This window comes from Notechis scutatus, chromosome 1, assembly GCF_049901735.1.
Source record: "Notechis scutatus isolate UNSWTSFEM ecotype Mainland chromosome 1, rNotScu1.2, whole genome shotgun sequence".
NCBI lineage: Eukaryota > Metazoa > Chordata > Lepidosauria > Squamata > Elapidae > Notechis > Notechis scutatus.
In genome coordinates this window covers 43254390-43281668 of record NC_142009.1, presented here as the reverse complement: position 1 = coordinate 43281668, position 27279 = coordinate 43254390, and the positions used below count along the sequence as shown (strand labels likewise).

Below are 27279 nucleotides of genomic sequence, written 5' to 3'. Positions count from 1 at the left end.
CCAAGATGGCAGAACTAGGAAAGATGACCTGCCTGGTCAGAGTCAAGATAATAAGTACTTTTATAAAAGACTGGGAACTGGACTTTCTGCTGTAAATGGGAAAAAAGTTAAATGGTGATTTTTGGATTTGATGATTGAAAACATATTAAATAAAGTGCTGAAGTGATTATTGTAATGTTAAAGAGGAAGGTGGAATGATGAGCTTGCTTTTAATTCTGTAAAGAATGAAAGTCACTTCAACTATTTTTTCTTTTTTCCCTTTTCTTTAACTCTAGTCCTTTTTTGCACCTTCTCTTTTTCATGTATATGTGTATTTATTTATTTCTGTGTTTAATTTTAAGCTATGAACATGAAACAAAACAAATGGAAGAAAAGGGGAGTGTGGGTAGAAAGATTCTTGTATGAATTGTCTATGTGAAAATAAGAAAATAAACACCTAATAGAATAATGAAAAGTGGCTCTGGGTATGTGGAAATATTTAGACATTGATATAAATTATGTTACAGAGTGCCAAAGAAGCTTGTGGAATTAGATTAACACAAGGTATGAAAAAGGACACTTAAGGACATAGTGATCACAGTCACTATGTAGGATAGGCAGACTGAATAGGCAGGTAAAAGACACAATGAAGCCTCCTTAATCTCACAATATATTGAGCCAGTCTCAACTGGGAAATTGTGAGCATCCTGGATCAAGCCAAATACAAAAATTCCTGGGAATTCCTGGAAACCATAATAGACACATAGAAATAAACCATATTTACACCCCATTCTAAAGAGACAACAAAAAGTTATGAAATAAATTTAAAAAGACCAGAACACATGCCCTCTAGCACCCTACATCCAGATAAGTGGGGATTAACTAGAGAGAAACAACCAAGCAGAAAACAATTACATAATCAAGAATTACCAAGGAGAAAACCACAGCTCATCAATATTGGCAGGGCAAACTATTGCATATAAATAGAGAGCAAAGTCCACACTCACTGTTACCTATTCAGGTAAAGAACAAGCAAACAACCAAGCTCATAGAGAACCAAGAACTCCATAAGAGAATAACTTCGGGGGGTGGGGGGAGAGGGAGAGGATAAAAGAATGATATAGAATGTGTTTCATGTGGGGAAAAACAGTTGGAAAGAACAGGGGTCTCAAAAAGAGAAATGAACATTTGTCTGCCTATTTTAAATAAAATGTAGGGTTATTTTGAGACATTTTTTTAAATGGAAAGATAAAAAAGACAGTGAGGTGTCAGTCATCAGCAGAATGAATAGAAATAAAAGTATTGAAAATAATTGGGATCAAACTGAAAGAAGTAAAAAAAGAGAAAAGGGGAGAAATATTTTAGAGATTTATATGGAAATAAAAGTAATGCGTTTTAATGAAATTGAAATAAACCTTTTAACTATTAGTGTCAAAGGAAAAAAATCTCATTTTCTTTGCAGCAATTATAAGAACAATTGTAAATTTACCTCTTTATTGACTCATGTTCTTTCAATAATCTATCCTATCTAATTATCAAAACCACAAATTGTTAAGTTCATTTTTTATGTTTTACACAAAAAAGTCCACATGGGTTTCCAGTCAGTAATAATTATATTTTCTTACAACTGATTCAACACTAAGCAGTGAGCAAAAAAAAAATGTATGATGTTCTTATTTGTATGTGTATATATTAAAAAATAAATGTAACTTTACAGTTGGACTGTTTGGGAACATAGATACACATACACTTTTATATGCTATTAGCTTGATACCTGTGCTTTGCTATGAAACTATGCGGTCAGGCTTAGTTTTTGGGGAGGGAAATAAGGGGGGAAAATTGTGCCTCTGCCTACCAGCATCCATAGGTATTCATCTGGCTAGCATCCTGTTTGGAAACTGAAACAGTATTTGCTGTGAGAGCAAGGAGAAAGCAAGGAGCCTGGGCGTGGCTTAGCTCAACTGTTCTATACTGAAGCTACTTGATGCTGTGAAACTGAAACTCCTCTCCCCTGCTTGTGCTTTGCATTTGGAAGATATTTCTTTTCAGGTGGGGATGTGGAGTAGAACTCCTTAGCATCAGAGCGTGTTAATAATAATATATGAAATACTAATGCTCTGATGGTCATTTTGAAAAATCCTTTCTTAGTGAGCACCTAGAAGCCAAGAGGAACATATGTGCCAAATTTCAAGTTTGTAGGTTTTACGGTTCTGGAGATTTTGTGATGATGCATGAGTAGCATTTCGCTTTTATATATATATGGTGCCCAGATGAGGGCTCCTTTCATGTCCCTGTTAAGATGCAGTATTCATTTTTCTACTATATGACAGGGAACATGCAATGAATGATTGCAAATTATACATGTGGAAAAATCCTAGAGCAAATACATGAATTTTTACACTGTAATAAAATGTTCATTAAAGATGGGAAAATGAAAAAAATAGAAGGAATACTGCACATTACTCTTTTTATTGGGTAATGTGCAGTATTCAATCTATTGAAAGAATTGTACTTTTGTCAAATGAAAAGAAAAATGTAAGCGAAAGTTTTGGGTATAACAGAGGAAATGTAGATGTAGGTTTAATGATGTGGGAATACATGTGTATGGTAAAACAAGAAAAGACAGGATTAAGGCTGAATGGGTACCAAAAATGTGATTTCATTACAGAAGTGATTTGTAATGAAGTGATCATTTAAAAAGAATGAATGAGAATCAGGTGGTAAAACAAAAATATGAAAGAATACTGAATGTGTCAAAATGAAGGGGAAAATAAGAAGATAATATTTGGATGTTGCTGAAGTGATACTAAAAAAAGGTCAAATTTAAAGAACAATATCTCATGGCTTTAATTGTCCTAACTTATTTCTATGCTTTATATCAGGATTTTTCAAACTGTGTTCTGTGGAATCCTAGGAAAAACTTGGGAGAAGTGGATGGGATTCTGTGTGTGTATGGGCAAAAGAAATGTTCAAACATAGCCCATTTTCTATCACTAGAACTTTGTTTAATTGGGATTTTTTTTAAACTAACAAGTTCTGCAGCATAAACAAATTTGAAAACTCCTGATCCATATGTTGCCTTCAAAGGGATAGGATGTTCTGTTACAGATAAGGAATATGGAATGCCCACAAAAAGTGCTCTTGATAGGAATGTGTATTTGTCAAATATTTAAGTTTTTACATTTGGAAGTATCCTGTCTGATTTAATGCCTTGAATGGATTCAAGATCAGATGCAAAGATAAATTACAGTATGTCTCTTCAACTCAAGTTTTGTATACTATTGCATTGTGCTAGGCTTTCATCTGCCATCTGCCTTAAATATGTAGTAAGATATAATTCCAGGCCATCTGCACTTTCAAAAGCCCAAATGATGCTCTGGAGAGCTTAGAGAGACAACATGTAGAAACAGCATTTATTCCTCAACCAAGCAACATGGTACTCCCCATAAAACAAAGATTTGTTTTCCTCCTTTCCCTCTTACAAACTCAGTTGCCATACTAGATGGAGAAAAAGAAATACTTTAACCCAGTGTTTCTCAACTTTGGCAGCTTTAAGATGTGAGAACCTCAATGCCCAGAATTCCCCAGTCAGCTGTGGAACACTGAAATAGCCTAAAATTAGAGTAGGTAGGCAACATAAAATAAGGGGCGTGCATAAGTGCACCAATGTCCCTGTCCCTGTATTCATTTCATGTATTAATAATCATGTTTATACTTATATTTGTTACCTAATACATGCTCGAAAAACAAATAAATAAAATAAATAAATCTGAAAAAGCCTGTTCCTCTGCTAAATCTTGCCAGATGAGACTGTTCCAATAGATCTGGGGAATCTCTCAAAAGTACAAAGAGGATAGTTTATTGTTTTTATTTATGTTGCCCATTTTCCTCACAAAACTTATTCATGCTGACCATACAGATCTCCACAGCTTGACACAGAAGAAATGTCTCTAAATCTGTACAGAACAATAGTAGCTCTGTTGTTAGGCAGGAATAGGCACCCACATGCCGTCAACATCATACCAACCTGTATCAACAATTCCTATTAAAACATAAGAAATACTACAATCCTTTGGCTGTGAAGTAGTTATACCACTGGGAAAACAGCTTTAACAGTAATCTTAGAAAATATTATTCAGATAAACAACGATATGCTCAAGTATGCAATGCAGAAAAATGAAAAGCCAAAATACACCACAAGATTACTGCACAATGATCCATTCACAGCCCCCTGCAGCAATTTGGAACAGCTAGTATCACATGAAAGGAGAGCAGTGATTTAGCCACACTTAGTACCTATACTGATGTAGGTTTAATTTAAATTGTCTGTTTCTCCTCCAAGCCAGTTAAATAATAGACTGCAGAAACTCTAGAAAGTCACTATATACATTCTAAAAGACAAACCAACTGCTGCTGTTTGGCACAGCCATAGGAAGTACAAAGAACAAGGAAGAACAGAAATTACCTGGAAGCTATGTCTAATTGCATCAGCAATGGGAGAGTAATTAAGTGATGCTGAATTTCCCATGAGGAAATTATCCTACCACCAGCCTGGATATGGATCAACTACCACTGCAAGGCCATGCTGCTGGTGAATGGCCAGCAGCATCAAATGGAAATATAAGCTAACGAAGTTGTCAATCATACCAGATATAGCAATCTGAACATCTTGAAACATTGCTAGCAACCAGTGAAACCTCTATCAGTCATCCTTCAGCAATTTTCTTTCACTTTTTGTTCTACCAACCATTGCCCTCTCCCTCCCTCCCTCCCTCTCTCTCTCTCTCTCTCTCTCTCACACACACACACTTGCATATATGGGTATTGCTTTAAAATAACAAAGATCAATTATTACCCTTACAGTATTTTTTAAAATGCCTAAAATTTAAAACCTAGAAATGTACATCTAAAATCAATTATTTCACAAACCTCTTGGAACTGTGTGCTATATATGTCATTTAATAATAGTGTCTCTTGAAATCTAATTCAGTAAATGACTTCAACCTGCTGTCTTCTTTCTAATTCCAGTAAAGCAGTGATCCCCAACCTTTTTATGCCATGACCCAGTATCCCCAACCTTTTTATGCCGCGGCCCGGTGCCGGACATCAGCTGGGCGCCGCCATCTTGTTTTGATGAAAAAGTGCTTCCGGTGAGCTTTCTACCCGGAAAAGCTCATCGGAGAGCACTTTTTCATCAAACAAGATAGCGGCATTAACTCTTCTGCTGACCCGGTAGGACTTGTTCCACGGACCGTGCCGGTCCGTGGACCGGTGGTTAAGGGACCCTGCAGTAAAGAACTTGCAATGGAATGAATGATATAATATAAAGCAATATTTAAACCAACTCAATACTTAGAAGTCTTTCTTTTATATAGGCAGCTTTAGGCTTATGACAGAAATTCTCAGAATTAAAAAAAAAAAGAAATCTAAGGAGAAAACACTGGGGAGACATTCATTCAGTGCGCTTGACTTGCAAATTAAAGCATTAATCACCCCTCTTGCTCTCATCTCAAATAAGAATCTTTTGTACAAAGACTATGAGTACAAATACACTTTTTCCAACCAATTTACTGTTTATTTGGTAGTACACTGAAAACTTGAGAAAATGTGAGGTTTTCTTATATCGTTCTGCCTGCACCCATTTTCTATTGTAAGATCTCTTATTCAATCTGATTTTGACTTTTCTATAGTAATTCTCCAAAGTTCCTTGGGAACGTTGGTCCCTGAGCTTTTGGAAACATGAATTAATAGTAGTCCAACCACTTTGTGCTTGTGCAACAATTTACCATAACTAGCAGACTGGTTCCTATAATGAATCTGGTTTTTTTTTATATCAAACAACTTAAACTTCTCAAAGCCAGTCTCGTCCAACATAATGCCTTCCTGATGTGCTGCAGTATACTGTTTAAGGACTATACACTGGCATCTACATTATGAAAAGCTGCAATTTGCTAAAATTCTATCATTTATAATAGGGCAAGGTTCAAATAATACAATAAAATGATGTAAAACAAGGACTCTGGTGTATAACTTACACTGTTACTTCAGCTTCTGATTCATTAATTAACATTACTTGGGAAATGTGGCTAAAGCAGTTACCTGAAATTATCATTACTATTTTATACTTATTGCCCTTCACAGCAATATTCATGGTCTTTTTTGCTAGCGAAGTAACAAATCTGAGGTTTCAGTGAATCACAAATCAATATTATCATATTTGGAATTCCATTAACTGTTTACATAACAATTTGAAGTTTGCTTGACCATTGTAAGTCAGTATCATTTACAACTTTTGCTATTTCACTCCCAACTCCAATTTGTTCAATGTAACGGTTCCAATATAGGCCCAGAAAAAACATATTTTAATAACTTCAGTTCTGTATGTTTGATGCCAAAGTCAATAGTTTATAGTTGCTCAGGCTATTGTCCATTGATCACCTGGAAAATATGGGGAAAAGGATGAGACAGCTCCTTGGATGTCATACTCTAGATCTAGAAGATAAGCATCAAGATATGAGAGGAGACTGATGTGTATCACATAGTTTGTTTTGTTCCTCCTAAACTATCCTAAAATATAGTATAGTACATTACCTCATCAACACTGAAGAACTGTAATTTTTTTCCTTCTGTTCAATTATGTCCAATTCTTGCAGTTTTCAGCAGGTTGTTGCAGTTTCTTTGGCAAGGTTTTTCAAAATTGGTTTACCACATTGCCTCCTTCCTAGGACTAAGAGAAAGTGACTAAATTGAGGCCATCTAGCTTTCTTTGTGCCCAACGGGGATGAGAACTTACTCTCTCTTCTGGTTTCTAACTTGATGCCTTAATCACACCAAACTGGATCTCTACTATAGCCCAAACAGGTATCATATGTGAAATAAGAATGGACAGCATTGTTCTATCTTGGTCCTTTGCTACAATTCATAGAATAATCTTTATTTTTCCTCTTTTCTTTATAATAACTAAATTTACTTATAAGCCACGAGCAAGGATTTTTGTTTCAAATTTCTTAAAAATTTATGATTGAGAATAAATCACATTTCTTCCTATCATTAGGAAGTCCCAATCTATGGGTCATGAATATTTTCTGATGATACTGATATGCATGACCATATATCTTTGTTTGACTTCTCCAATGAAACTATATACTCAACCTTCTCATAATCCTGAGTGTGTTTAAGTTTCAACTTCAATATATCCTTCCTTCTAACCTCATTTTAACTTCCACTTGACTGTTTGAAGTTTTAATATTATAGATGATTTATCAAAATTATGCCAGTCAGACTGTATTTCCTTCCCTTTAAAATAATGTTATCTTTTGTTCAATATTTCTTTTCATTTTATATTGCTTTTTTCTACTAGCTTGCATCTTTAGAACATTCTCATGCTTTTGTGTTTCCTCTGTCTTGTAAAATGCTGGAAATTAATTACACACAATAGCAAAACAGTAATTTTGGCTCGCAAATTCTATTCATAAAAAATCATCCATTTTATACATGTTCAATATTAACCATAGCCATTATTAATTTTAAATGATCACAAGCTTTGCTATAGCATGAATGCTTTGACAGCAGTCTGGAAATCAGGTATGCTGTCATTGTTATTTATTTTGAAAGTATTTGCTATTGGAGGGATGCATTTGGTTGGGCTATGCTTGTATGTACAAGCATCCCTTTGAAACTTAGGGTTTGTTTCCTCTGATATGAGGAGATGGGTGAGAATTATTTAAATGTCTACAGTTTGATTTCAGTTTGCAATTATATTGCAATTTAGAGCCAAAGTCTCCAGCTCTTTTACTCTTTAAAATATTTTTTGTAACAAAATGCTGATAAACAATTATGAGATTATAAATGTATTATTTAATTACCTCAAATTCTCTATTGTCTGTCTTTGCTTTCTCACTTTTAGAAAGTTTACCATATTGGTTAACTTATTTCAATATTAATGTCAAACAGAATATAATTAGAAGTTATATCCATGATCATATATTTGAGCTATATCCATTTTTAACAAATAGTTTAACAAAACACTAAAATTGGCATTTAAAAATATTTTTGAAATTATAATCATTCCTGCTACTAATTGGCTATGCTGAGGACTGCAACTTTAGTAATAATCAATATTTTGAAATACTAATGTTTATTTTAAAAATAAAATCTTATTTATCTTTCTTTCCTTTGAAGCAAGCCAAAATAAGTAATGCTTAGGCTATCTAACTTACATGTTTGTTTCTTCAAATAGAGTACACACACACACATATGCATATACACATATATACATACATTCAAGGTTTGGCTCAATATTATTTTTAGAAAAAAATATTGTATTAAAGCACCTCCTTGCTGCTCTCCTGTAGTACTGGTTTCTAATTATTATTATTTCATTTCCACTATTACATGATGCATACTGTTGGAACTGTAGGCCAATAGTTTTGAAAGTCAATTTCTAAAAGTGCAAGAAATAACAACATGGTATCAATATAGAACCTATGCACAAAAAAAGAGTCATAGTAATCTCTTTGGTGAGATTAGCAGCAAACAAATTTAATAAATAATAAATGTACCAGAAGCATCTAGCCAGCTGGAGTTGGGAGACAACTCTTGCTTAGATGGCAAAACTGATAATCATCATCACTTCCATCTTCTGTTAAATGTAACAAAAAGTTACACTTAAGATCAAACAGAAGTATCTTTTGTTTTGATATCTTGTTAAAAAAAGACTTTCAAAAGATGAAAACTTTCATCATATGTAACATAAACTACATATATCTAATTCTGGATATGATTACATCTGACAATAATTATTTTTAAAGGGCTGCCTAAAGTTTTAGCATGGAAGAATCCATTAAATTTCCATTCTGCAGGATGGCACAGCCCACAGCCACACAAATGCAATAGCATCATGATTATATATATAGAAAGTGCCACATACACATGGAACCTTGCAATTAAGCACGTCATCTCCTCCTCCCAAAACTGGTTTCAAAGATCAAAATTTCAGTCATCCGAATGATTAATAAAAGAGTGAACTGTAAAAGAAGTCCATTCAAAAGATTATCACATAGGCCTGAAATCTTTATATAAAGGAAATAAGCAATAACAGAATTATAAAAATATTACATCACAGGATTCACTTTACCACATTGTAGCCATAGAAAATATAGCAGATATATTAAAGAGTTCTCTCACATCAAAGAAGAGAATCGGGGAAGGAAAACACCTAAACAAGAAGGACTTGTAGTTATTACTTCCAGATTAATGATGTCTAACCCATAATTTTATCCCTGGTTCTAAATACTTCAACTTCTACAGTACCAATTTGGTGGGAAATATTGCAACAACAAAAAATGGAGCAGACTGATTTCAAACCAATTCACGTGTACAACTCAGATGTAATAATATTCCAAGAGGATAAAGACATCACCCGTATCCAACATCCCCAAGGAATCCAAAACTTATCCTAATAGCAGCTGTTTTGACTCACTTTCTTAGACAGGTGGAGAAGTAGAAAAGACCCTGATCGGCTCCTCCTTTCTCATAAATTAGACAACTCCTGTCAGCAAAGGAGCAGCACCTGCCCCACAGCCCGGAGACTTGCCTTTTGCTGTGCCAGCAATGCAGAGACACACCCTTCCAGAAGGAAACACAATGACAACTGAACCACAAATAAGGAGTTGGCCACAGGGATTGTGTGCATGTGAGTGATGGTGGTGAGTAGGATTTGAGACATGATGTCTCAATGTCTAATGATGTGCCTCCAGGCTAAATGTATGCCCGGATTCACCCTCGCATCCAATTGCATCTGTAAGGGCAAAAAAATTCAGGCTCCTCCTAATTCCCCTATATAAGAATGAAAAGGAAGCTTTTCAAATGGAGATGGATTAGCCCGGTCACTTAAATTGTATTTATTTCCATAAATATGTCTATGGAGAGTCTCTTCCGTAAAACATACGCCAGTGTAAAATTACATAAACGCCTATGCAAAAACTGCTATTTTCAGCCAGTATTGTAGCTTTTCTCTCTCCAGAAAGGGTCACCCACTCCTGCCGGGAAGGGGGGAGACTCTGGAGCCCACCCCCTCTACCACCACAACCTCTCTAACCGGCTGTTATGCTCGGCTGTCAAGACAGGCTAAGTGCTTCTCGGGCCAAGATGGGCGCTTTCCACGAAGATAACTCACCACCTCCCCGCCTCCGTAAGAGAGAAAGAGGCACGGAGAAGCTCCTACCTGGGCCTCCTTCGGGTCTCAAGAAGAATCAGAGGATGGAGGAGGAAGCGCGCATGCGCTTAATAGACTCCCGTTCTCCCCAAGCCGCTCCGGCCGCTCCTGAAAGAAGAACAACAGTTCCCACTCTGGCTCCTCCCCGTTTTGCCGCAGCCCCTTTAAGTCCAATATGGCCGCCTGCCGATAGCCGGTGGCGTCCCGAAATGCATCTGGAGAGCTGATTTTTCCCTTTAAAGGTGGAAACGAGGGGAGAGGGCGCGGAATCGTACGTGGTGTAATTTATAAGCTAGTTGAGTAATTTTTAAACTTCGGCAACTTTAATATCCACACTTTTTAAAATTGCCAAAGTTGAAAAACACTGAGCTAGGTTTTGACTAATTGTCCCAAAGGTGCTTTTTTCAGGAAGCAACTGGACTTTCTTGTTTTTTCTTTTGAAGACGTTTCGCTTCTTCAGCCAAAGAAGCTTCTTCATTCAGCTTGGATGAGAAGCGAAATGTCTTCAAAAGAAAAAAACAACAAGAAAGTCCAGTTGCCTCCTGAAAAAAAAGCACTTTTGGGACGACCCGGGTGAATTTCTACAGACTTTTAGCTATACAATTTGGGATGAACTACTCTGAGAGTAGGAATGGATTTCCAAAGGAAAAAAAATGCAAACTACAGGAACCAGGAGCACTACTCAGATGACCCTGAGGACACAGATAAACCTCCAAGTGTTTCAGCGACCCTCTGAAAGGATGCATATGATCAGCTGTCTGCAAGGAATATAAATCCTTCCATTCCCACTATCCTGTCAGAGCTGAAGAAGCTTCTTGGATGAGAAGCGAAACGTCTTCAAAAGTCCAGTTGCCTCCTGAAAAAAGCACCTTTGGAACAATCATGACTTGGATGACTGAGAATTTCGATAGACTTTGATTAATTATGTGTCATCAATTCGCTGTCTACTCTTCGCGACCACGTGGATAAACTTTGAACCCCTCTTTTATCAATTGTGATTCCAATTACTGGCTCCGGGCTGCAAAACTCCATACGGTTCGTACAGCACAACAAAGCGTAAGGCAAAGCTTGTGGACTTAAACAAGGCAAGTTTCAGACTTGTGGACTTCATCTCCCAGAATTCCTGAGCTAACATGACTGGAGTAGGAATACTGGGAGTTGAAGTCCATAAGTCTTAAAACTGTCACGTTTGAAGACCCCTGCCTTAGAACTTGTAAATAGGTTTGCTGCTATCTAGCGATTGCGAGGACTTTTGCAACCCACTTTCGGTGGCGCCTTGCTTCTGCCCTTAAGGGGGGGGGGGGAAGAGAATTGGCCGCTTTTGTTTGTTTAATGAACTTTACTGCCCAAAGAGCCAGAGGGCGCAATAAAGTCTAGCCTCGACTAAGGATCATCTTGTCAAGCGGCTATCTGCCAAGGAGAATCTATCGAAACGGCTGCGATGTCTTTTAATTGTAACAAATTAAAGTCAGGCTGTTTCCGATCTAGGAGATCGGAAACTTCACTTCTGTCCGCCAACAGTTTTAAAGGCCGGAGAACAAAAAAAAAATCCACATTCAAGCAAATAATGTTTAATAAATCGAATAGTTCTGGGTAGATCACCAGGAGATTACGCCACTATTTTTCCCCCCAAGAAAAGTTTGAATAAGAAAAGACCCAACCCATTTTAAATGGATATTCTACATTTCTTGAACGTGCATTCTGAGGGGGAGGGGCACAAGTTGTGAGTCTTATGTATGGTAACAAAAAAGATTAAGCAGCTCCTTCTCCAAGTGGGACTTCAGTTCCCACCATTCCGATTATTGCTTTCCTGGCCGGGGCGATGAGAACTGCAACGCAGCCACATCTGGGGATCAAGCTTATGAAAGCCAGACCCCTTCTACGTGAAAACCAGCGGCATAGGCAAAGCTTTCCGCTTCTTCTTATTGTTGTTCCGGGTCAGAGTGCGCATGCTCGGTTTGGGGCGGGGAGAAGGAGACCGCGATATGGCTGCGCTGTGAATTGCGATTGTGGGTAGGTTCGGGCAGATCGGGAGAACTTCACTCCACCAAAAAGAAATACTATTACCGGAATATCCCTTCCGTATCCCAGAAGAGACAGCTCTGTAACATTTTCTAGTTATAAAAACATCCTCGCTCAATTCATTCTGTGCGTGATCTTAGGGGAGAGGGAGAAACTAATTCAAAGTCAGTGGGACTCAAATGATCTGTGACTAAAAAAAGATACCATATCTTCTGACTTCAGCTAAATAAAGTGAGAAAGATGGCAGCGAAATGTGTTTTTGCAAATATGACCGCGATCCTCTGCAAAATGATTTAAGGATGAACCTGTTATTTCATATCTGCCTTTTAGAGTACAATGCATTTCATCCTCTGCAATTGTCCTGTACAGCAATCTGTCAAACATAAATATTACAAATATAAAATACATTTCCCCTGCTTGTGCTTTTAATAATACAATTCTATGTGAATGCTTTCCTTAACAACCTGGTCTGCTGGTTCCAGCTGCCTATGTGTTCTGTGTCAAACAAAGAGAAACTGGGAAGACTGTGACAGAGCTGAATAAAAGTAGTATGATTGTGTGAAGATCATGAATATATGGAAGGAATTGAAGGTGTAGATTTGCTTATGAAATGAAAGGGTTAAGATGTATGTGTTAACTCTAATTGTCATTGTCTTATTTCTGTTTGCAGCAGAAAACAAGTAGTTATTCCTAATGGCAATATCAAACTTGATCCGGACCTTTGGTTCCCTGCTGTTGTCTTCAGGTCCTCATTTTCCACAGGTACATTCACTTTGATGTTTTGGCCAAATGGATTATAAATAGTAGAGGATTCTGGATCTTATTGTAGTGGTGCTCTTCTTCCAGGCAAATATCTCTAATATAACTCGCATATGAGCTCAAGGCTCCTATATAAACTGATAAGAGAAAAGTGGGATAGAAACATAATACTATCTTTTTATTCTGCTTTTATTCTCTCTGAGTAGAATTACTTAGTGGACTTTATACCATCTTTCCCCCCCTGCCATATAAAGACCTGAACTAAGCTTTAACTTTCAAGGCACAGTCTTTCAGTGAGATTGATATTTGAGAGATTCTGAGAACAGTTTGTGTAAATATTTCTAGACATTTGCAGAAGCCTTTTCTCCTCTAATATAAAATAAATGCTCCTGATTCAAACACATAAATAGGGTGAACATCTTAATTAATGTTAATGATTTTAATAATCAGGTATCTATTTTGACTGTAACATTTTTAGTTTTGAATATCCTTGCTTATTATATGCCATTAATTTTTAGAGGAAGCAGCTTGCATTTTGTAGGAAACCTGCAAAATGGCTTCGTATTTAACATATAATAACAAAATGTTTTAGAACTTTGCTGCTAAATTGTCAGTGTATATGAAGGTATATTTTCTAAAACATTAAACAACAAAGATGAAATCTTTTTGTTCATGTTATATCCAGTTATGCCCCCACAGTTAAACATTTACAATTCATCATATCCTGTTGTTTGCTTTTCTTGCCTTTACTAGATCCCTGCATCTTTCCGCCCGCTTTATCTTATTAGCCAACTTGATTTATCCCGTGAAATCAGTACTTCTACCTCTGTGTTAGCTAGAGATCCTCTATGGAAATGCAGGACAAAGTATACCATTAAGCCCATTCCCAAACCAAAGACAGGAGGTCGAGATCACACAGGTACGTTCTGAACTGCAATTCTGTCCCTGTAGGTTTTTTCACTTCATCAAATGCAAAGGAGTGACTAGAGTGTTGTAGGATTTAAACTGAGAGGGAAAGAGGTAGGTTGGTTATGCTGATACCAGTTACATTGGAACAAGTATTGTATCAATGATTATAATGTGTTAATGTGTTAAAAATTCATTGTGTTTGTTGAAATATTTTAAGATGTCCTGAAACCTTCCATTGTATGTGAGCTCAACAATCTTTTGCATGATGTACTAGTGAAATTTCTTGTATCCAAAATGAGTACTTTGATATCAGGAATAGAATGTCTAGAAGTTTGAAATACTCAAATATTACTTTGTTCGTATTTTGATTCTTGATGTCTGAGTATTATTTTGTGCAAAGCATTGCTTGTTTAGTCCCATATTGAATCCAGAAGGGCACTGCAAATAATGATATATCTTACATGAGAAGAAAAGCATGTGAAGGGGTCTTATCATGTATGTGAAGTTGATGGAATTTGTGATAATGCTGGTGGTATAAATATGGGAGCAAAATAGACATCTTGATTTGTTGCAGTGTCTTGTTCCTTGTTAGTATCATTGTTATGTTATTTCTTGTTCTTGCTGCAGATTGGGTGGTCATCAGTACGTATGGGCCTGTCATCCAATGTCTGTCAAAATACAGTCTCTTTGCTGAGTATTGGTTATAGCTTATTAATAATGTGTGTGACTACCTGTGAACTCTAGATAACAGCCAATGGAATTTCTGGGGAGATTTGTAAATCCTCCATGAGAATTGCTGCAATTCTATTGATTTGTCCATTGATCTCATTGGGTGGCTAATTCAGTCTGATTTAATTCTATCAGTTGACCATTTATGGCATTATATGGAGTCATTTTATATGGATATGCCATTGATTTGCAGTATATGTTATGAGTGAGTTACAAAAACATATGGCAAGCTGTGCTGTGTGAACATAAGTGATAATGTTCTTGATGGCTTAAAATCCATGTTTACAAAGGATGTTGTGTTTAGTACCACAACATTCACAAAATGGTATATTTAGAGTTCATGTACTACAGTACTATGAGTATTCTGTATTCATTTATTTGAAGATTTAGATTTCACATTTCTAATGCATATTAATGAGGACAGTTTACAATTAACTATTATAAACTATCACTTTATAATAAAAGAATTATGTAAAATAGATGATTCAGCTGAACAAATAATAATCAGCCACATAAAAACTATTATCTATCTGGCAAAGGAAAATAGTATTCAACAATAGATCAGTTTTTAATTGAATTTATAATTTATTGTAATTTACAGGCTATCTCACATTTCTCTGTATGGCTTACAACAATTGAAAATATATAAAAAAGGAATACAATATGAAAAGGATATAAAGCTATAAAAAACCCCATTCAACACAATTAAACCTGATAAAAAACAGTAATCAAACTCAACCACTGTACAGGCTGTCCCGCACATTTGGATGCCAAAGCCCAGTGAGAAAACCATATCTTTAAGGACTTATGAAAGGCCGGTAGTACAGAGGAGTCTGAGGGATGGTGTTCTAAAGGGTGAGTGCCATGACCAAAGAGTTTTCCTCCTGGGCCTGTCAGATTGCATTCCTTAGTAAATAGGACCTGGAACATGCCTCCCTTGCCAGAACTAATGGGATAGATAGATGTAACCAGGGAGACTAGTCCCCGAAATAACTAGTCCCATTCCATGAAGGGCTTTAGAGCAGTGGTCGCCAACCGGTGGGCCGTGGTCCACTGAGAGAAATCTCACCCCCAGAGCACCCCCCCAAAGCAATTAATCCAGGCTGCGCAGAAACACAAGGCTGTGCCGCCGACATGGCCCGCAGGAGTCCTCCCCGCCCACTCCTTACCCGGTAAACTTGCCTGCTAAATTTCTATTTTTCCTTTTTCCGACCATCATCTGTTCTGCTGTGCTGGGAGATTTAGATTAGCCAGGAAGCAGAAAATGGTTGGATTTCTTGCTTTCTAGCTAGTACAGCCGAAACTCCCTTAGGACTGAAGGTTTGCTTGCAAGCAAATTCAGTGCAGACTCACAGCAAGCAAATTTGAGAGACTGAGCTAGCTGATGGCAGATAGGTAGATCACTGAATGATTCCGTGAGCAACTCAATCTGCCTGCTTTGCCTGATTTTGGGTAAAAGTTGTTCTTTTTTTATAAAAAATTCAATATTTACATACATGGTGTACTGTGAGTTAATTTTATGAGTTTGCTTGCAAGCAAATTTTATGTGACAGACTGAGCTAACCAATGGCAGATAGATTTCTGAATGAATCAGTGATTCTGTGAGCAACTCAATCTACCTGCCTGCTTTGCCTGATTTTGGGTAAAAGTTGCTCTTTGTTTATAAAAAATTCAATAGTTATATAAATATTTATAATATTTACATACAAGCCATGCCCAGCCAGTCACATGACCACCAACCCACACCTACAGAACCAGCTAGTGGTCCCTGGGATCTAAAATTATGAGTTTGGTGGTCCCTGAGGTCCAAAAGGTTGGCAACCCCTGCTTTAGGGGACATCACCAGCACTTTGAATTGAACCCAGATGCATATTATTTATATACTTTGCTCTGAGTCATATGCTGATTATATAAATGTATATAATTATATTTAATGATTTTATATTAAATCTTTATACTAATTACCTAATCCCAGTTTAGTGATTGAATTTATTCCAGTGACTTGATTGTTAAGCAAAATGTCACTAATGTGACAGAAAGGCATGCTGCAAAGATCACTGACTGCTGTTTCTCATTCAGTTAATATTGTGCCAGTATTACTCTCATTCTGATGTGCATTGTTGTCAGGTGCATGAAATTTGGTGTAAATGTGAATATTGGTCAGAAAATGAATGTTTAATAACTGTTGTATTTGCAAGTGGTTGCTAACCAAGCTCATTGCTAAACAAGGAACAGATATAAAAAAAATTTAAATTATGCCTTGGATCTATTGTAAGAAATGAAATACCAAATAATATTTTGAACTTTTTGTTCATCTTTTTCTCCAGATTAACATAAATTTGAAAGCAAGCATATTTCTTTTCCAACATAAAACAATAGGCATTTTGGACTTTTATCTTTAGTCTCTATAATTTTTGTCAACTTTCATGAAAGTAGGGTTGCTAGAGATTCTTCCGTGATTAATTTTTTAAACCATTTATTTGATATAACAGGGTTTGGCAACATGATTCCCAGAAATCCTCATGGAATGCTATCTATAGGCTCTCCAAATTAATTAAAGTGAAAATGCAAAATTCTTGTAAAATCGCCAAATTTTGTGAAATTAAGATATTCTTGCTTGAAATCTTATGTGAGCTCAGTGATAACAATGAATTCTCATTCCATTCACTTTTGAGATTTGTAAAAAGAAAATCTTGAAGCTGGAATATAGTGTTTCAGTGCAATACATGATGGTTAAAAAGTACTGTTTCCACCATAAGGTCGTATCCGTGTGCATGGAATTGGAGGAGGAAATAAACAATGCTATCGTATGATTGATTTCCAAAGATTGCGCTATCCAGATGCAGCAGACCCTAGTCCATTTGAGGAAAAAGTACTTTTGGTCCGATATGATCCCTGTAGGTAAGTAATAGGCAACTGAGTTGACAAGCAGATTGAAGGTTTTTTGAGTTTCAATTTCTTCTTAATTTTGTAAATACTATTATTGCTTGACAGCAACAGCCAAACATAAGGAAAGTATCTGTAGATTCGGACCAATTTGATAATCTTAAAAATACTGTATACAGAATTCTTAGTATGAAAAAGTCCTGGAGAAAAGATAATCCCATGAAAAGAATGTTATCAAGATTGAGTTTGTTAAGTAACATTGGAAAAGTAATTGATCACTGTAAGGAAACTAAACTACTATAGAGAAACTAATGAAATGGAGCATTAGGCCAAGACAGCTGGTAGAAAATGTGTACTTTTAAACACATTTTTATCTAAATAGATCATTCTCTGGTTTACATCAAGAAGCTATTTTTCACTTTGCATCTATTGTCTAAATAGGTCATTCCATGGTTCATATCAAGAAGCTATTTTTCATTGTCTTCAGGAATGGAAGTCAGAGCAGTCTATATAAAGCAAAGGTCTTGATGTAACTGGGATTGGGTATCAGCTTTCTCTCCAAAATCTCACTGAGAAGCAAGCAATCTGCTTGATTAGCTTAGAATGCTGATCTCTAAACAGTTGTACAAAAATGTTTGGCACTATCTTTCTTGCCCAGCTAGTTTACTTTTTATTTTGAGCTAATAAAGCTAATACTTGGAACGGTTCATCTTTTATTGATTTATTTATTTTGTTCCCTTTGAAGATCAGGTCATATAGCTCTAGTGGCTGGAGAGAAGCGGAAACGCTGGATCATTGCAACTGAAAACATGGTGGCTGGTGACATCATCAAGACTTCAGGAAAAATAGAAAGGATGGCAGGTAAATATTTGAAATGCTACTTAAGCTACTAAAGATAGGTATGACTAGGTTTCAAGATATATTACTTCTTCTAAAATGTTACTAAGATACTCCCAGTTTATGATTATCTTATATGGCAACCTAAAGTTAAGCAAAAAAAATTGAGGTAGACCTTTTGCATCACATTACAAGCTGATAGTATTAATATTGAAGGATTGGCTATATCTTTTGGATTCTTTTGAAGCTTGGCTCGAGGCTGATTTAATTAGGGCAATCGCCGGAACCCTGACAGTCTACTATGTAACTTAGGATTGGGTGCTACAGTGATGTCATATAGTCATAACAGTCTTTTTGTAGTTTTTGACATGTTTATAAAGTGTTATCCTTTTCATAGTTTGTGTTGATTGTGCTATATTGAGTTGAGTGTTCAGGCACTTTTTGATAAACTTTCATGGGTTTGCGTTTTTTTGAAGATGCTGCATAGTCATTTGTTTAGTGGTCTAATTCCAATTTGTGGTTTTTTGGGTTGCTGTAGTGTGCTTGTCCTTGTCTGAATAATGTTTTTACATAGCAGCTCTTGTGAGAGGCTGGGTTGTTACATTGGTAATGGAGCATTAATGTTGATTGAGTTTGATAGACTTGAATTTCTAATTTGCTATCAATTCCTCTGCTGATGAGAATATCTAGGAAAAATGGTGTGCTGTTTTTTTGTCATATTTCTTTGAAGATGTTGATTGTTTCATGTTGTCCCTTTTTTATTATGACAAAGTGTTGTCTACATATTAGATCCACACTTTTGGTTTTGTGTATGACAGTGCTGCAGTTTCTAAATGCTATATTGTGGTCTGTGCTATGAATTCTGAGAATGGTGATCCTACCGGGCTTCCTGAGAGTTGTTGGTATATTTGTCTGTCAAGCTGAAAATACGTTGGGAGGCAGAGGTTGATGAGACCCATGAATCTGGAAATTTCAATCATAGTGTATTTGTGTAGCACAACCAGGGTGTTGTGTAGCACTGCTGTAAAGGATTCTTTGGCTAGTTCTGGATCTATGAATGAAGTGATATGTTGGGCTTGTATACATTTGTTTATTAAATTTATATGCATCTATAAGGTGGCTCTGGATAGCTTACAAATCAGAAAAAGATAAATAGAAAAGCAATTTAAAATTATGCACCTTAAAAATTTAAAACTACGCAAAAAAGCAGACCCAAGACGACGAATGGCAATGAGATGAGGTCTTCTTATCCCATCAGCAACCTCCAGCGGGGAGCAGCTCTTCAGGCCCCAAGCCAATAAACAAATCCAAGTTTTAATACCCTTCCAAAATATCCCGCCACTGTTCTTTTGTTATTTGACATTTCTTGGTTAAGTTGTTACGGGTTATCTTGATCTGGTTATTCCGTTTCTGGATTGAGTTGGTGTTTATAGGATATAGGTTTATTTGTCCTCCGGTAGTTCTTTGGCTTTTTATAAGTATTGTGTTCTGCCCATGAGAACTTTGGTATGGCCTTTGTCTGCTGAGAGAATAATGATGGTTTTGATCATTCTATAGGTTTTTGAGTGCTGCTGTGTCCTGCCTCAAAGTGCTGCTTTAAGTTAGTTCTGATTCTGTTTTCTGGTCTGTAGTATGTCTGCCATATGTTTTCTTACTGAGAATATTTGTAGCTCAGAGTTTTAACTGTGGCATTCTTGGTGCTTTCTGAGCTTGGTTATTTTCTTGCCGATGTTTCATTATCAAACTAGATAGCATGATCAGTACTAGATGTTTTCTTGAATCACTGTGGCAAGTCCTGTGATTTTAAATGCTGCTTCCCAGGCTGCAAAGAATTCTTACTGATTGATATCCTCTATGTTATAGTTGAGATATTTCTGGAGGATATTGTGTTCTGTGGTGGATATTGGGTGACTGGACATATTAATTACCAAGTTGGGTATCTCTTTGCTTCTGGAATTTAGCTTCACCAATTTGGTTTGGAGTTTTGTTTTCCTTTTGCCAATGTGTATAGAAGTATAGTCTTGATAGTGGTTGTCAGCATCTTTCTGTGTTCTGGGAGAAAACCATTCTGATGATGAGAAAAACTTTCTCATCCAAACAGGGAGCAAACCTACCCTTGCTTGCACTGATGATGTTACCTAATTAGATGATGAAATGTCTGCACATAAACACCAAAATCAGAAAGCATGAAAGACTCCATTGTAGACCAAAAATATTTATTTGAGAAGTATTAATTGTGACTTTTTTTAAAAAAATTAAGTAATCCTGTCTTATTCTTAGGCTTGTCTATTTGAGCCTAATCTATGCATCTCTCCCTAAAAATGTGCATGAATATATGCACATTTGGATGCAGCTCCTTGCTTCCCCTTCTGTCCTCCTGCTGGTACTTAGCTCCTGCATAAGAGCTAAGTTCATTTCTTCCCCAATATTTTGCAGAAATTTTATTTATTTTTCCCTGGTATACTACTTTTTTCTTGCCACGTTTATTTGCTGTGTTTATATTCAATATCCTTATTTTTTGTCTTTCAGTCTCTGCTAATGATGGGGATTCATATCCAGTTGGAGCTCTACCACTTGGAACCCTCATAAATAACTTGGAGAGTCATCCTGGAAAAGGAGCACAATATATCCGAGCAGCAGGTCAGGATCTAGTAGAAGCCAGAAACATTTGGGAAGAATGAAGCCAATCTGGACAGTCAGAACCATAGCAGTCCTGGCTTTGGGAGTCTTTGGTTTCTTTCCAGTCCAATCTACCCAAAAACTGTTGATGCTTTTGTGTTTTGAGTCCACTTCCTATTTTCTTTCCTGTTTTGACTTCTTTTTAGAAGGTGTTCTGATGGTCATTCAATAAAATTGTACTTTTGTATGTTGGTTTTGAAACCTGCAACAGAATACTAACAGTTTCTTGAGAGTCATATTGTTCTTCCTACTTAGCAGTTGATGTTTAAATAAGATTTACTCTTACTATGTTGGCTGTTGAGCAATCATGTTTGACAAAAGCAAACAAACTGCAACTGGTCAGTGTTAGATGGCAAAATGAAACCTAGGGTAGTCAAAGATCCCTTCAACCACACTTTCTTAGCTTAACTCATGGCTTAGATGCCTAATAAAAAAAAGTGGTAAAAAGTACTGCATATTCCAGAATGGGATAGGAGAAACTCTTGTCAGTAGATCAGTATGAACCTTTCCTAAATCATTTTGTTCAATGTGGAATGTTCACACAGTCAGCAAATAAATTACAATCAGCACTCATGCTAGTCAATTCTAACTATGTTAATTAAAAAGAGGGTGAACTATACTACATTAGGTATTATAGAACATAATCTTCAGAATGTGTTTTAGATTTTAAATCTATGCTGATGATAATGCTGGAAACCAAGAGATGATATTTAATAGAGGTCCAATGCACGCAACAAGAGTATTAATTTGATGCTGTGTTCAGTCTAGTTTCAGATTATCATGCAAATGTATTAATATCTGACACAATGGACTGGATACAAGATACTATATAACGACTCCAACCTCAAATGCCAAGGGGTTGATGCCAGATACTAACTTTGTATGATGGTTGCCAATGCAGCTTTAGGATATCACATTAGGCAAAACTGGCCTATAGCAGATCCTGGATTGATGTTCCTATTGGATTAGGTTGAAAAAAGATTGTGGTTGGGTGATTTCTCTGTTAGTCTAATTCAGTGTTCAGTTCGGTCAAAACATTGCAGTCTTGATGACACTTTCTTTTTTAGGCACCTGTGGGGTATTACTGAGGAAAGTGAGTGGAACGGTCATTATACAGTTGCCCTCCAAGAGGCAAATACAGGTAAGCCCTTTGGAGTGTGGGAGTATTAGTTAAGATAAAAGACAAGGCTCCTTTGATACCTAGAATTGTCTTGATGGGGAAGAACATCATCTGTTTTGCTTTTTTCATCAGTGCTTCCCTACAAGCGATGCATCTTTTGGGATGTGCCACATGTAGAAAAGGGATTGGGGGCTTGTGTGGTGATCCTGAAATGTTGCTTGTATTACTGCCTACCTTGCTCCATTGCAAATGCTAGTAGTGGGGAAATTTATGTGGGCTCATCAAGTGAATATTTCTGTGTTGAATCAAATTGTTCAGAACTTGCCTTCAAAAATCAAGATGATGATGCTATGATTATATATATAAAACAGGTTACTAGGTTTCTTCTCACAGGGAGGATGTTAAGAAATGACTCTGGGTTAGAAGGGGATGGTTCTGCTGGAGTGACTTCAAGGCGGTCTTCCTCTCTCTCACCTATGATCTTGAACATTTAAAAGCTATTGAAAGCACAAAGAATAGAATAATTGTGCCTGTTGTCTACAAATATCTGGAATATTCTGCTTCCTCTTTTACAGGTGCTGGAAACATGCATGGCTACAGTGGGACGAGTTTCTAATGTTGAGCATAACCAACGAATCCTTGGGAAAGCTGGTCGGAACCGGTGGCTAGGAAAGCGACCAGATAGTGGTTTATGGCAGCGGAAAGGGGGATGGGCTGGACGCAAGATCAGGCCCCTCCCAGCAATAAAAAGTTATGTGAACTTGCCAGTGCCAGCCTCAGAGGGCTGACATTAGTAGCTCTTTAGGATTCTGTTAAATAAAGTGTATTATCAAACTTGGCAAAGCTACTCTTTTTCCCCTCTTGTTTTGATTTTGGTGAAATCTATTGAGAAAACAGCTTATTGGTATGAAGCTGGTACAGTTACAGTCCAACCCCACATAGAGTTAGTGAGCTTAAGGCTTTTAAATTGTTTTTAGACTTCTTAAAAGCTCTATAAGAACATGTCCCTTACTCTGATGTCTAACATAGTTTCAGAGAAATTCAAATTCTTACACTAAAGAGTTTATCCTTTCCAGTTATTGAGAAACAATTTAACTCTACTAGTACACAAAACAGGAGTTTTGGAATGTCATAAAACTGATTTTCTTGTTTTGTAGTCCATTTTAGAAAAAAACATTTTATGGCTTTTTGTATTTTCTCATTAAACTTGCTATACATTGTCAAACTCACAAAGAAAATAACTCAATAATTTGAATACAGTTATAACAGCAAATATATTTTATATAGAATAACAGAAGAACAAAGTTGGAAGGCACCTTAGAGGTCTTTAAGTCAAATCCCCTGCTGAAGCAGGAAACCCTATATTCTTTCAAATGGTTCAAATGGTTGTCCAATCTTTTCTTTAAAAACCTCCAGTGTAAGGCACTGATTAATTTTTCTAAGTATCAGGAAAATTTTTTCTTAGTTCTAAGGTTGCTTGCAACTCTCCTTGATTATTTTCTATCCATTGCTTCTTGTCCTGCAGTCAGGTGCTTTGGAGAATAGATATCCATTTCCTGCAGCATCTCTGTCTCAAAGTCCTTTCACTATTCAACCTTCCTCACAACAGCTGCATATGTTGTCCTTTCAGGATTATGCTTATGCCATTTATCTGGTACAATGAACTAAGATCCACAAAACCTAATGTGATAAAAAGTGAATTAATTTTGAAGCCACAGCTATTTCTCTAGATTCACATATTCAAGGTTATTTTCTGCTTGTCTGCTTTAATGCTTTAGTTGGTTTTGAAAACCTCCTTTAAAGAATTACTAACACTTTCACTAAAATAAAGTTACCTTGCCTGTTCTTGGGATGGGTGCTGAACAGTCCATTTTAGAATACAGAACAACAGATGGCGAGTGCCTTGGAGGTTACTTAGTCCAAACCTCTGCTGAAGCAGGACACCCTACCATTCCAGACAAGTGGGTGTCCAGATTCTTCTTAAAAGCCTCCTGTGAGGGGGCACCCACAGCTTCTGAAGGCAAAGCATTCCACTGGTTAATTGTTCTCATCGTTGAGAAATTTATCTTAGTTCTAGGTTGCTTCTCGATTTAATTTCCGTCCATTGTTGCATGTTTTGCCTTCTAGTTCTTTGATAAAAATGTATTAACATCATTACAGTAGCACATCAGCACACAGGAGTTCCTGTTCAAACGCAAATTAGTGAACTTGGAAAGAAATAAAAGACCCGGGAAAGAAAAACCTGATTTCACACTCCGAGAAAGTATCTGACGCTGGTGCCTGGAGAAGAATACTGCAATCCTTTAATCTCTTTCCAAGAACCTGAGTTTAACCGCCCCCTTTGAAAAGCGATCTTGGCATAATTATGTCCTATCGGAGGACCCGTAACTATCTTTAATAATAAGGCAACATGCGCAGAACAAGCGGATGAGACAGCGACTGGGCAGGGTAAATAAATGGAAGTTGGTAGGCAAGGTTTGCCGACGACTTGCTGCTTTTACGGCTAAGTTTTGGAGCCGCGTTTAAGGTAGGCTGAAGCTCAAGACTTTCGGGCTTTGCTACTACTGCACGGGTGCCTCCCGGTTTGGGTGGAAAAGATTCCCGCAGGTTCCTTCCCTTGTTCATTCCAAGGAAGGACGAGCCGCCCTTAAGCTCCGCCCCCCCTCCTCCCGGACTTGCGTTCCTCTGTTACCGATAGGCTCGAGCCGGTGCGCAATTCTGCGAGCACCTTGGGCGTGAGGCGGCTGTTCAAGGTGGGGAACTGTGGCCCCTTTATGACTTGTGGACTTCAAATCCCAGAATTCCTGAGTCAGCATGGCTGGCTCAGGAATTCTGGGATTTGAAGTCCACAAGTCATAAAGGGGGCAGTGGTTCCCTACCCCTGGCCTAGAACGAGGAAAAATAAATCAATTCAAAAGGAAACAAAGCGATCAATAGCGGTCCTCTTTCTTCTTTATATATTGACACCTCGTGTGTGAAAGGCTGGCGCTTGGATACTTGAGACTATGCACGCTTTCCATCAGGCCACCACCTCCGTCTGCAGCATTATCTTAGTGTAGGGGCCATGTTCAGTGTGAATTCAGCCTTAAGAATTTTAAAGTCCCCCCAAATCTGAAGTAGAAACGTGTTAAATGCTACTGTCCTTTCTGGTTAAAATTAGATGTAGGGATTGTATAAATAGCATCAGATAAGCATAGCTGAATCTTAGAAAAAATGCCTTGTGTCTATTTTTCATCTTATTGCACTTTATAATTTTTTCCAGATCTGATTTTATAAAGATAAAAGAATTTATATAGCCCTTTAAATCTACCAGAGCTATAGTTACCAATATTGGAGGTGCTCTTTTGTTGGTTATGTGTATCTAGATGCATAATTTCTTTATAATAAATGTATTATAAAAAAGAATCTGTCATCTAGAGTAAAGAAAGCTGTTTCCTGCCAAAGTCCTCTCTTTAACAGAACACCAAGCTTTTACCTTATATTTGTACATCCTTTTATGACATCTGTTTTGAACAACTTTAAAAGTGGTGCTACTGTAACATTATTTCAGTCTTGTATGTCACCCATATCTGGGTCTTGATTGCCAGTACGTTGGACAGCGCCCTGCAACAATTGCAGAATGGTCTGTCATGAGTGGGGCACCCATAGCAGAATGGAGGAAGATTGACAGAAATGTTTCCTAAACAGGAAGTTTGAAAACTGCATTAAAAAACAAGTTTCACACCAGCTCAGATTCAGATTCTTGCATTTGTAAATAGTAAGTGATATGTTTATTAGCTTGCTGATTAATTATGTTTCTTATATCTCATCAGAGTTACTAAATTTTACCGTTCGCGCTATATCATTGTTTTGCTGTTCAAATTGTATGTATATCTTGCCTTTTATTTATTGAAAAGCATCAAATAAGTACAACGTATTCATTTAGACTTTATGATTAAAAAGAATACTGGCACTGAGTTGCTGTGCCTAATGGATAAGTCAATTCTGATTCCAACAGAAATAATTACTTGATGAACTTTCCCTTAGCTGGGCAAATTTTCTTATAGCAATCTATAGTTACCCCAAAGCAAGTATTCCTTCTGTCAGCGTTCCAAGTAATGTACCCATAGAAAGGAGAATTCTGAGGCAAGCAGGTTCCTCAAAGAACAGTTTATTCGAAACATCATATTGGCACAACTGGTGAAAGCCGAGTCTAAAATTCCTGCGGCTTTCCCCTAATTAAAAAGTAAAAGTTTCCCCTTTCCCTCAAGTCACTGGTCACGCTGTCCAGTCCAGTTGCTGGCCAGTTACTTAGTTATTTCACTCCTCCTCTGGCCAGCCACCTGTGAGAATGTCCTCGTTTCCCACAGGAAAACTTTATTGTTTGGGCTACAAAACCCCGCCTAACTATTTCCCCTCCCCTCTGTGGTGTGACAACCCTGAAGCCTCCAAGATGACTTCAGGGTTGACACCTGCATTTTTCTTCTCAGGGCTCTTAGACTGAAATCCTTTTTGGTTTTTCTTCATGACATAACCTGCCTTTTATCACACCAGCAGATACATTCCCTGTCATGAGGATTAAAAGGCAAAATGGGGATGTGGTGCATCTTGGACCCAAACGTCAAGCCTATCCTGAGGAGTTAATTCGGCAACGTCGTGGTCACAATGGCTGTACTGAGTACTTGATCCGCTGGAACATCTTTTGCTTGGATAATGATAAAGAAAACAGTGTTGAAACCTCTTCAGTTGAAGGTAAAAAACAGACAATCTTGATGTGGATGTCGTCAGAGGATATATATGCCAACTGCCCAATATTACTAGGCAAGAGGAAGCCCAAGGAACAAGTGGTGGAACAGAATGTGTCTAACTTATTCCCTCCTGAAGACACTTTAGATGAAGCATCTCTTGCAGAGATGAAAGCTGATGTCAGGAACCTGGTGCAGCGAGCTTCCTGGCAACTAGCAAGCATCCCTGTTCCACAGTCATCCATACTGAATACCATCCATATACTCAGTGCTTATGCCAGTATTGGCTCATTAATGACCATCTTCAAGGAGACCGGGGCCCTTACTCTTCTGATGAAGATGCTGTGTAATGAGGAAAAGCAAATCCGTTGTAGTGCTGGGAAGATGCTGAGAGCTTTGGCTTGTCATGATGCAGGTAT

The 27279-nt window shown here is 37.2% G+C and overlaps 3 protein-coding genes across 24 annotated transcripts in view; 2 read left to right on the top strand and 1 right to left on the bottom strand.

Moving 5' to 3' along the window:
* KLC4 (kinesin light chain 4) overlaps positions 1-10239 on the bottom strand; it is a 50941-nt gene extending 40702 nt beyond the window's left edge. For 4 of the 17 annotated variants that reach the window (XM_026683853.2, XM_026683884.2, XM_087962542.1 and 1 more), the window contains exon 1: positions 10157-10239. The gene's annotated coding sequence lies outside the window, so the exon portion shown is untranslated. Of the gene's footprint in view, positions 1-6570; positions 6707-8540; positions 8621-9400 lie in introns of all 17 variants that reach the window. The other 13 variants (XM_026683862.2, XM_087962538.1, XM_087962544.1 and 10 more) reach the window with 5 other exon arrangements.
* A 116-nt stretch (positions 10240-10355) lies between these two features.
* MRPL2 (mitochondrial ribosomal protein L2) lies at positions 10356-22974 on the top strand. Of its 3 annotated transcripts, none has more exons than XM_087962557.1 (8): positions 10356-10466; positions 12888-12979; positions 13730-13895; positions 17374-17515; positions 18246-18361; positions 20867-20977; positions 22084-22157; positions 22712-22974. In XM_087962557.1, the coding sequence occupies exons 2-8, from the start codon at positions 12911-12913 to the stop codon at positions 22922-22924; spliced, it is 891 nt and encodes a 296-aa protein (XP_087818683.1). In that variant the 5' UTR covers positions 10356-10466; positions 12888-12910; the 3' UTR covers positions 22925-22974. The 3 variants fall into 3 exon arrangements, with proteins under 3 accessions (XP_087818683.1, XP_026539746.1, XP_087818684.1); XM_026683961.2 differs by lacking the exon at positions 10356-10466 and adding an exon at positions 12129-12208; XM_087962558.1 differs by lacking the exon at positions 10356-10466 and adding an exon at positions 12132-12208 and having other exon boundaries at positions 12891-12979.
* A 1560-nt stretch (positions 22975-24534) lies between these two features.
* Positions 24535-27279, top strand: part of LOC113422796 (cullin-9-like) — a 37802-nt gene continuing 35057 nt past the window's right edge. For 3 of the 4 annotated variants that reach the window (XR_015749099.1, XM_026683960.2, XM_087962471.1), the window contains exons 1-2: positions 24535-24663; positions 26670-27275. Coding sequence is in view for 3 of the 4 variants with exons in the window: in XM_026683960.2 (XP_026539745.2) it covers positions 26687-27275 (589 nt within the window). In the remaining variant the exon portion in view is untranslated. The remainder of the gene's footprint in view (positions 24664-26669; positions 27276-27279) is intronic. The other variant, XM_087962480.1, reaches the window with a different exon arrangement.

Excerpts from the sequence above, each read along its gene's own strand:
- MRPL2 (XM_087962557.1), top strand. The coding sequence starts at position 12,911 with ATGGCAATATCAAACTTGATCCGGACCTTTGGTTCCCTGCTGTTGTCT. Across the intron at positions 13,896-17,373 it reads AGGAGGTCGAGATCACACAG|GTCGTATCCGTGTGCATGGA; the intron begins GTACGTTCTGAA and ends TTCCACCATAAG. Across the intron at positions 20,978-22,083 it reads ACAATATATCCGAGCAGCAG|GCACCTGTGGGGTATTACTG; the intron begins GTCAGGATCTAG and ends TTTCTTTTTTAG.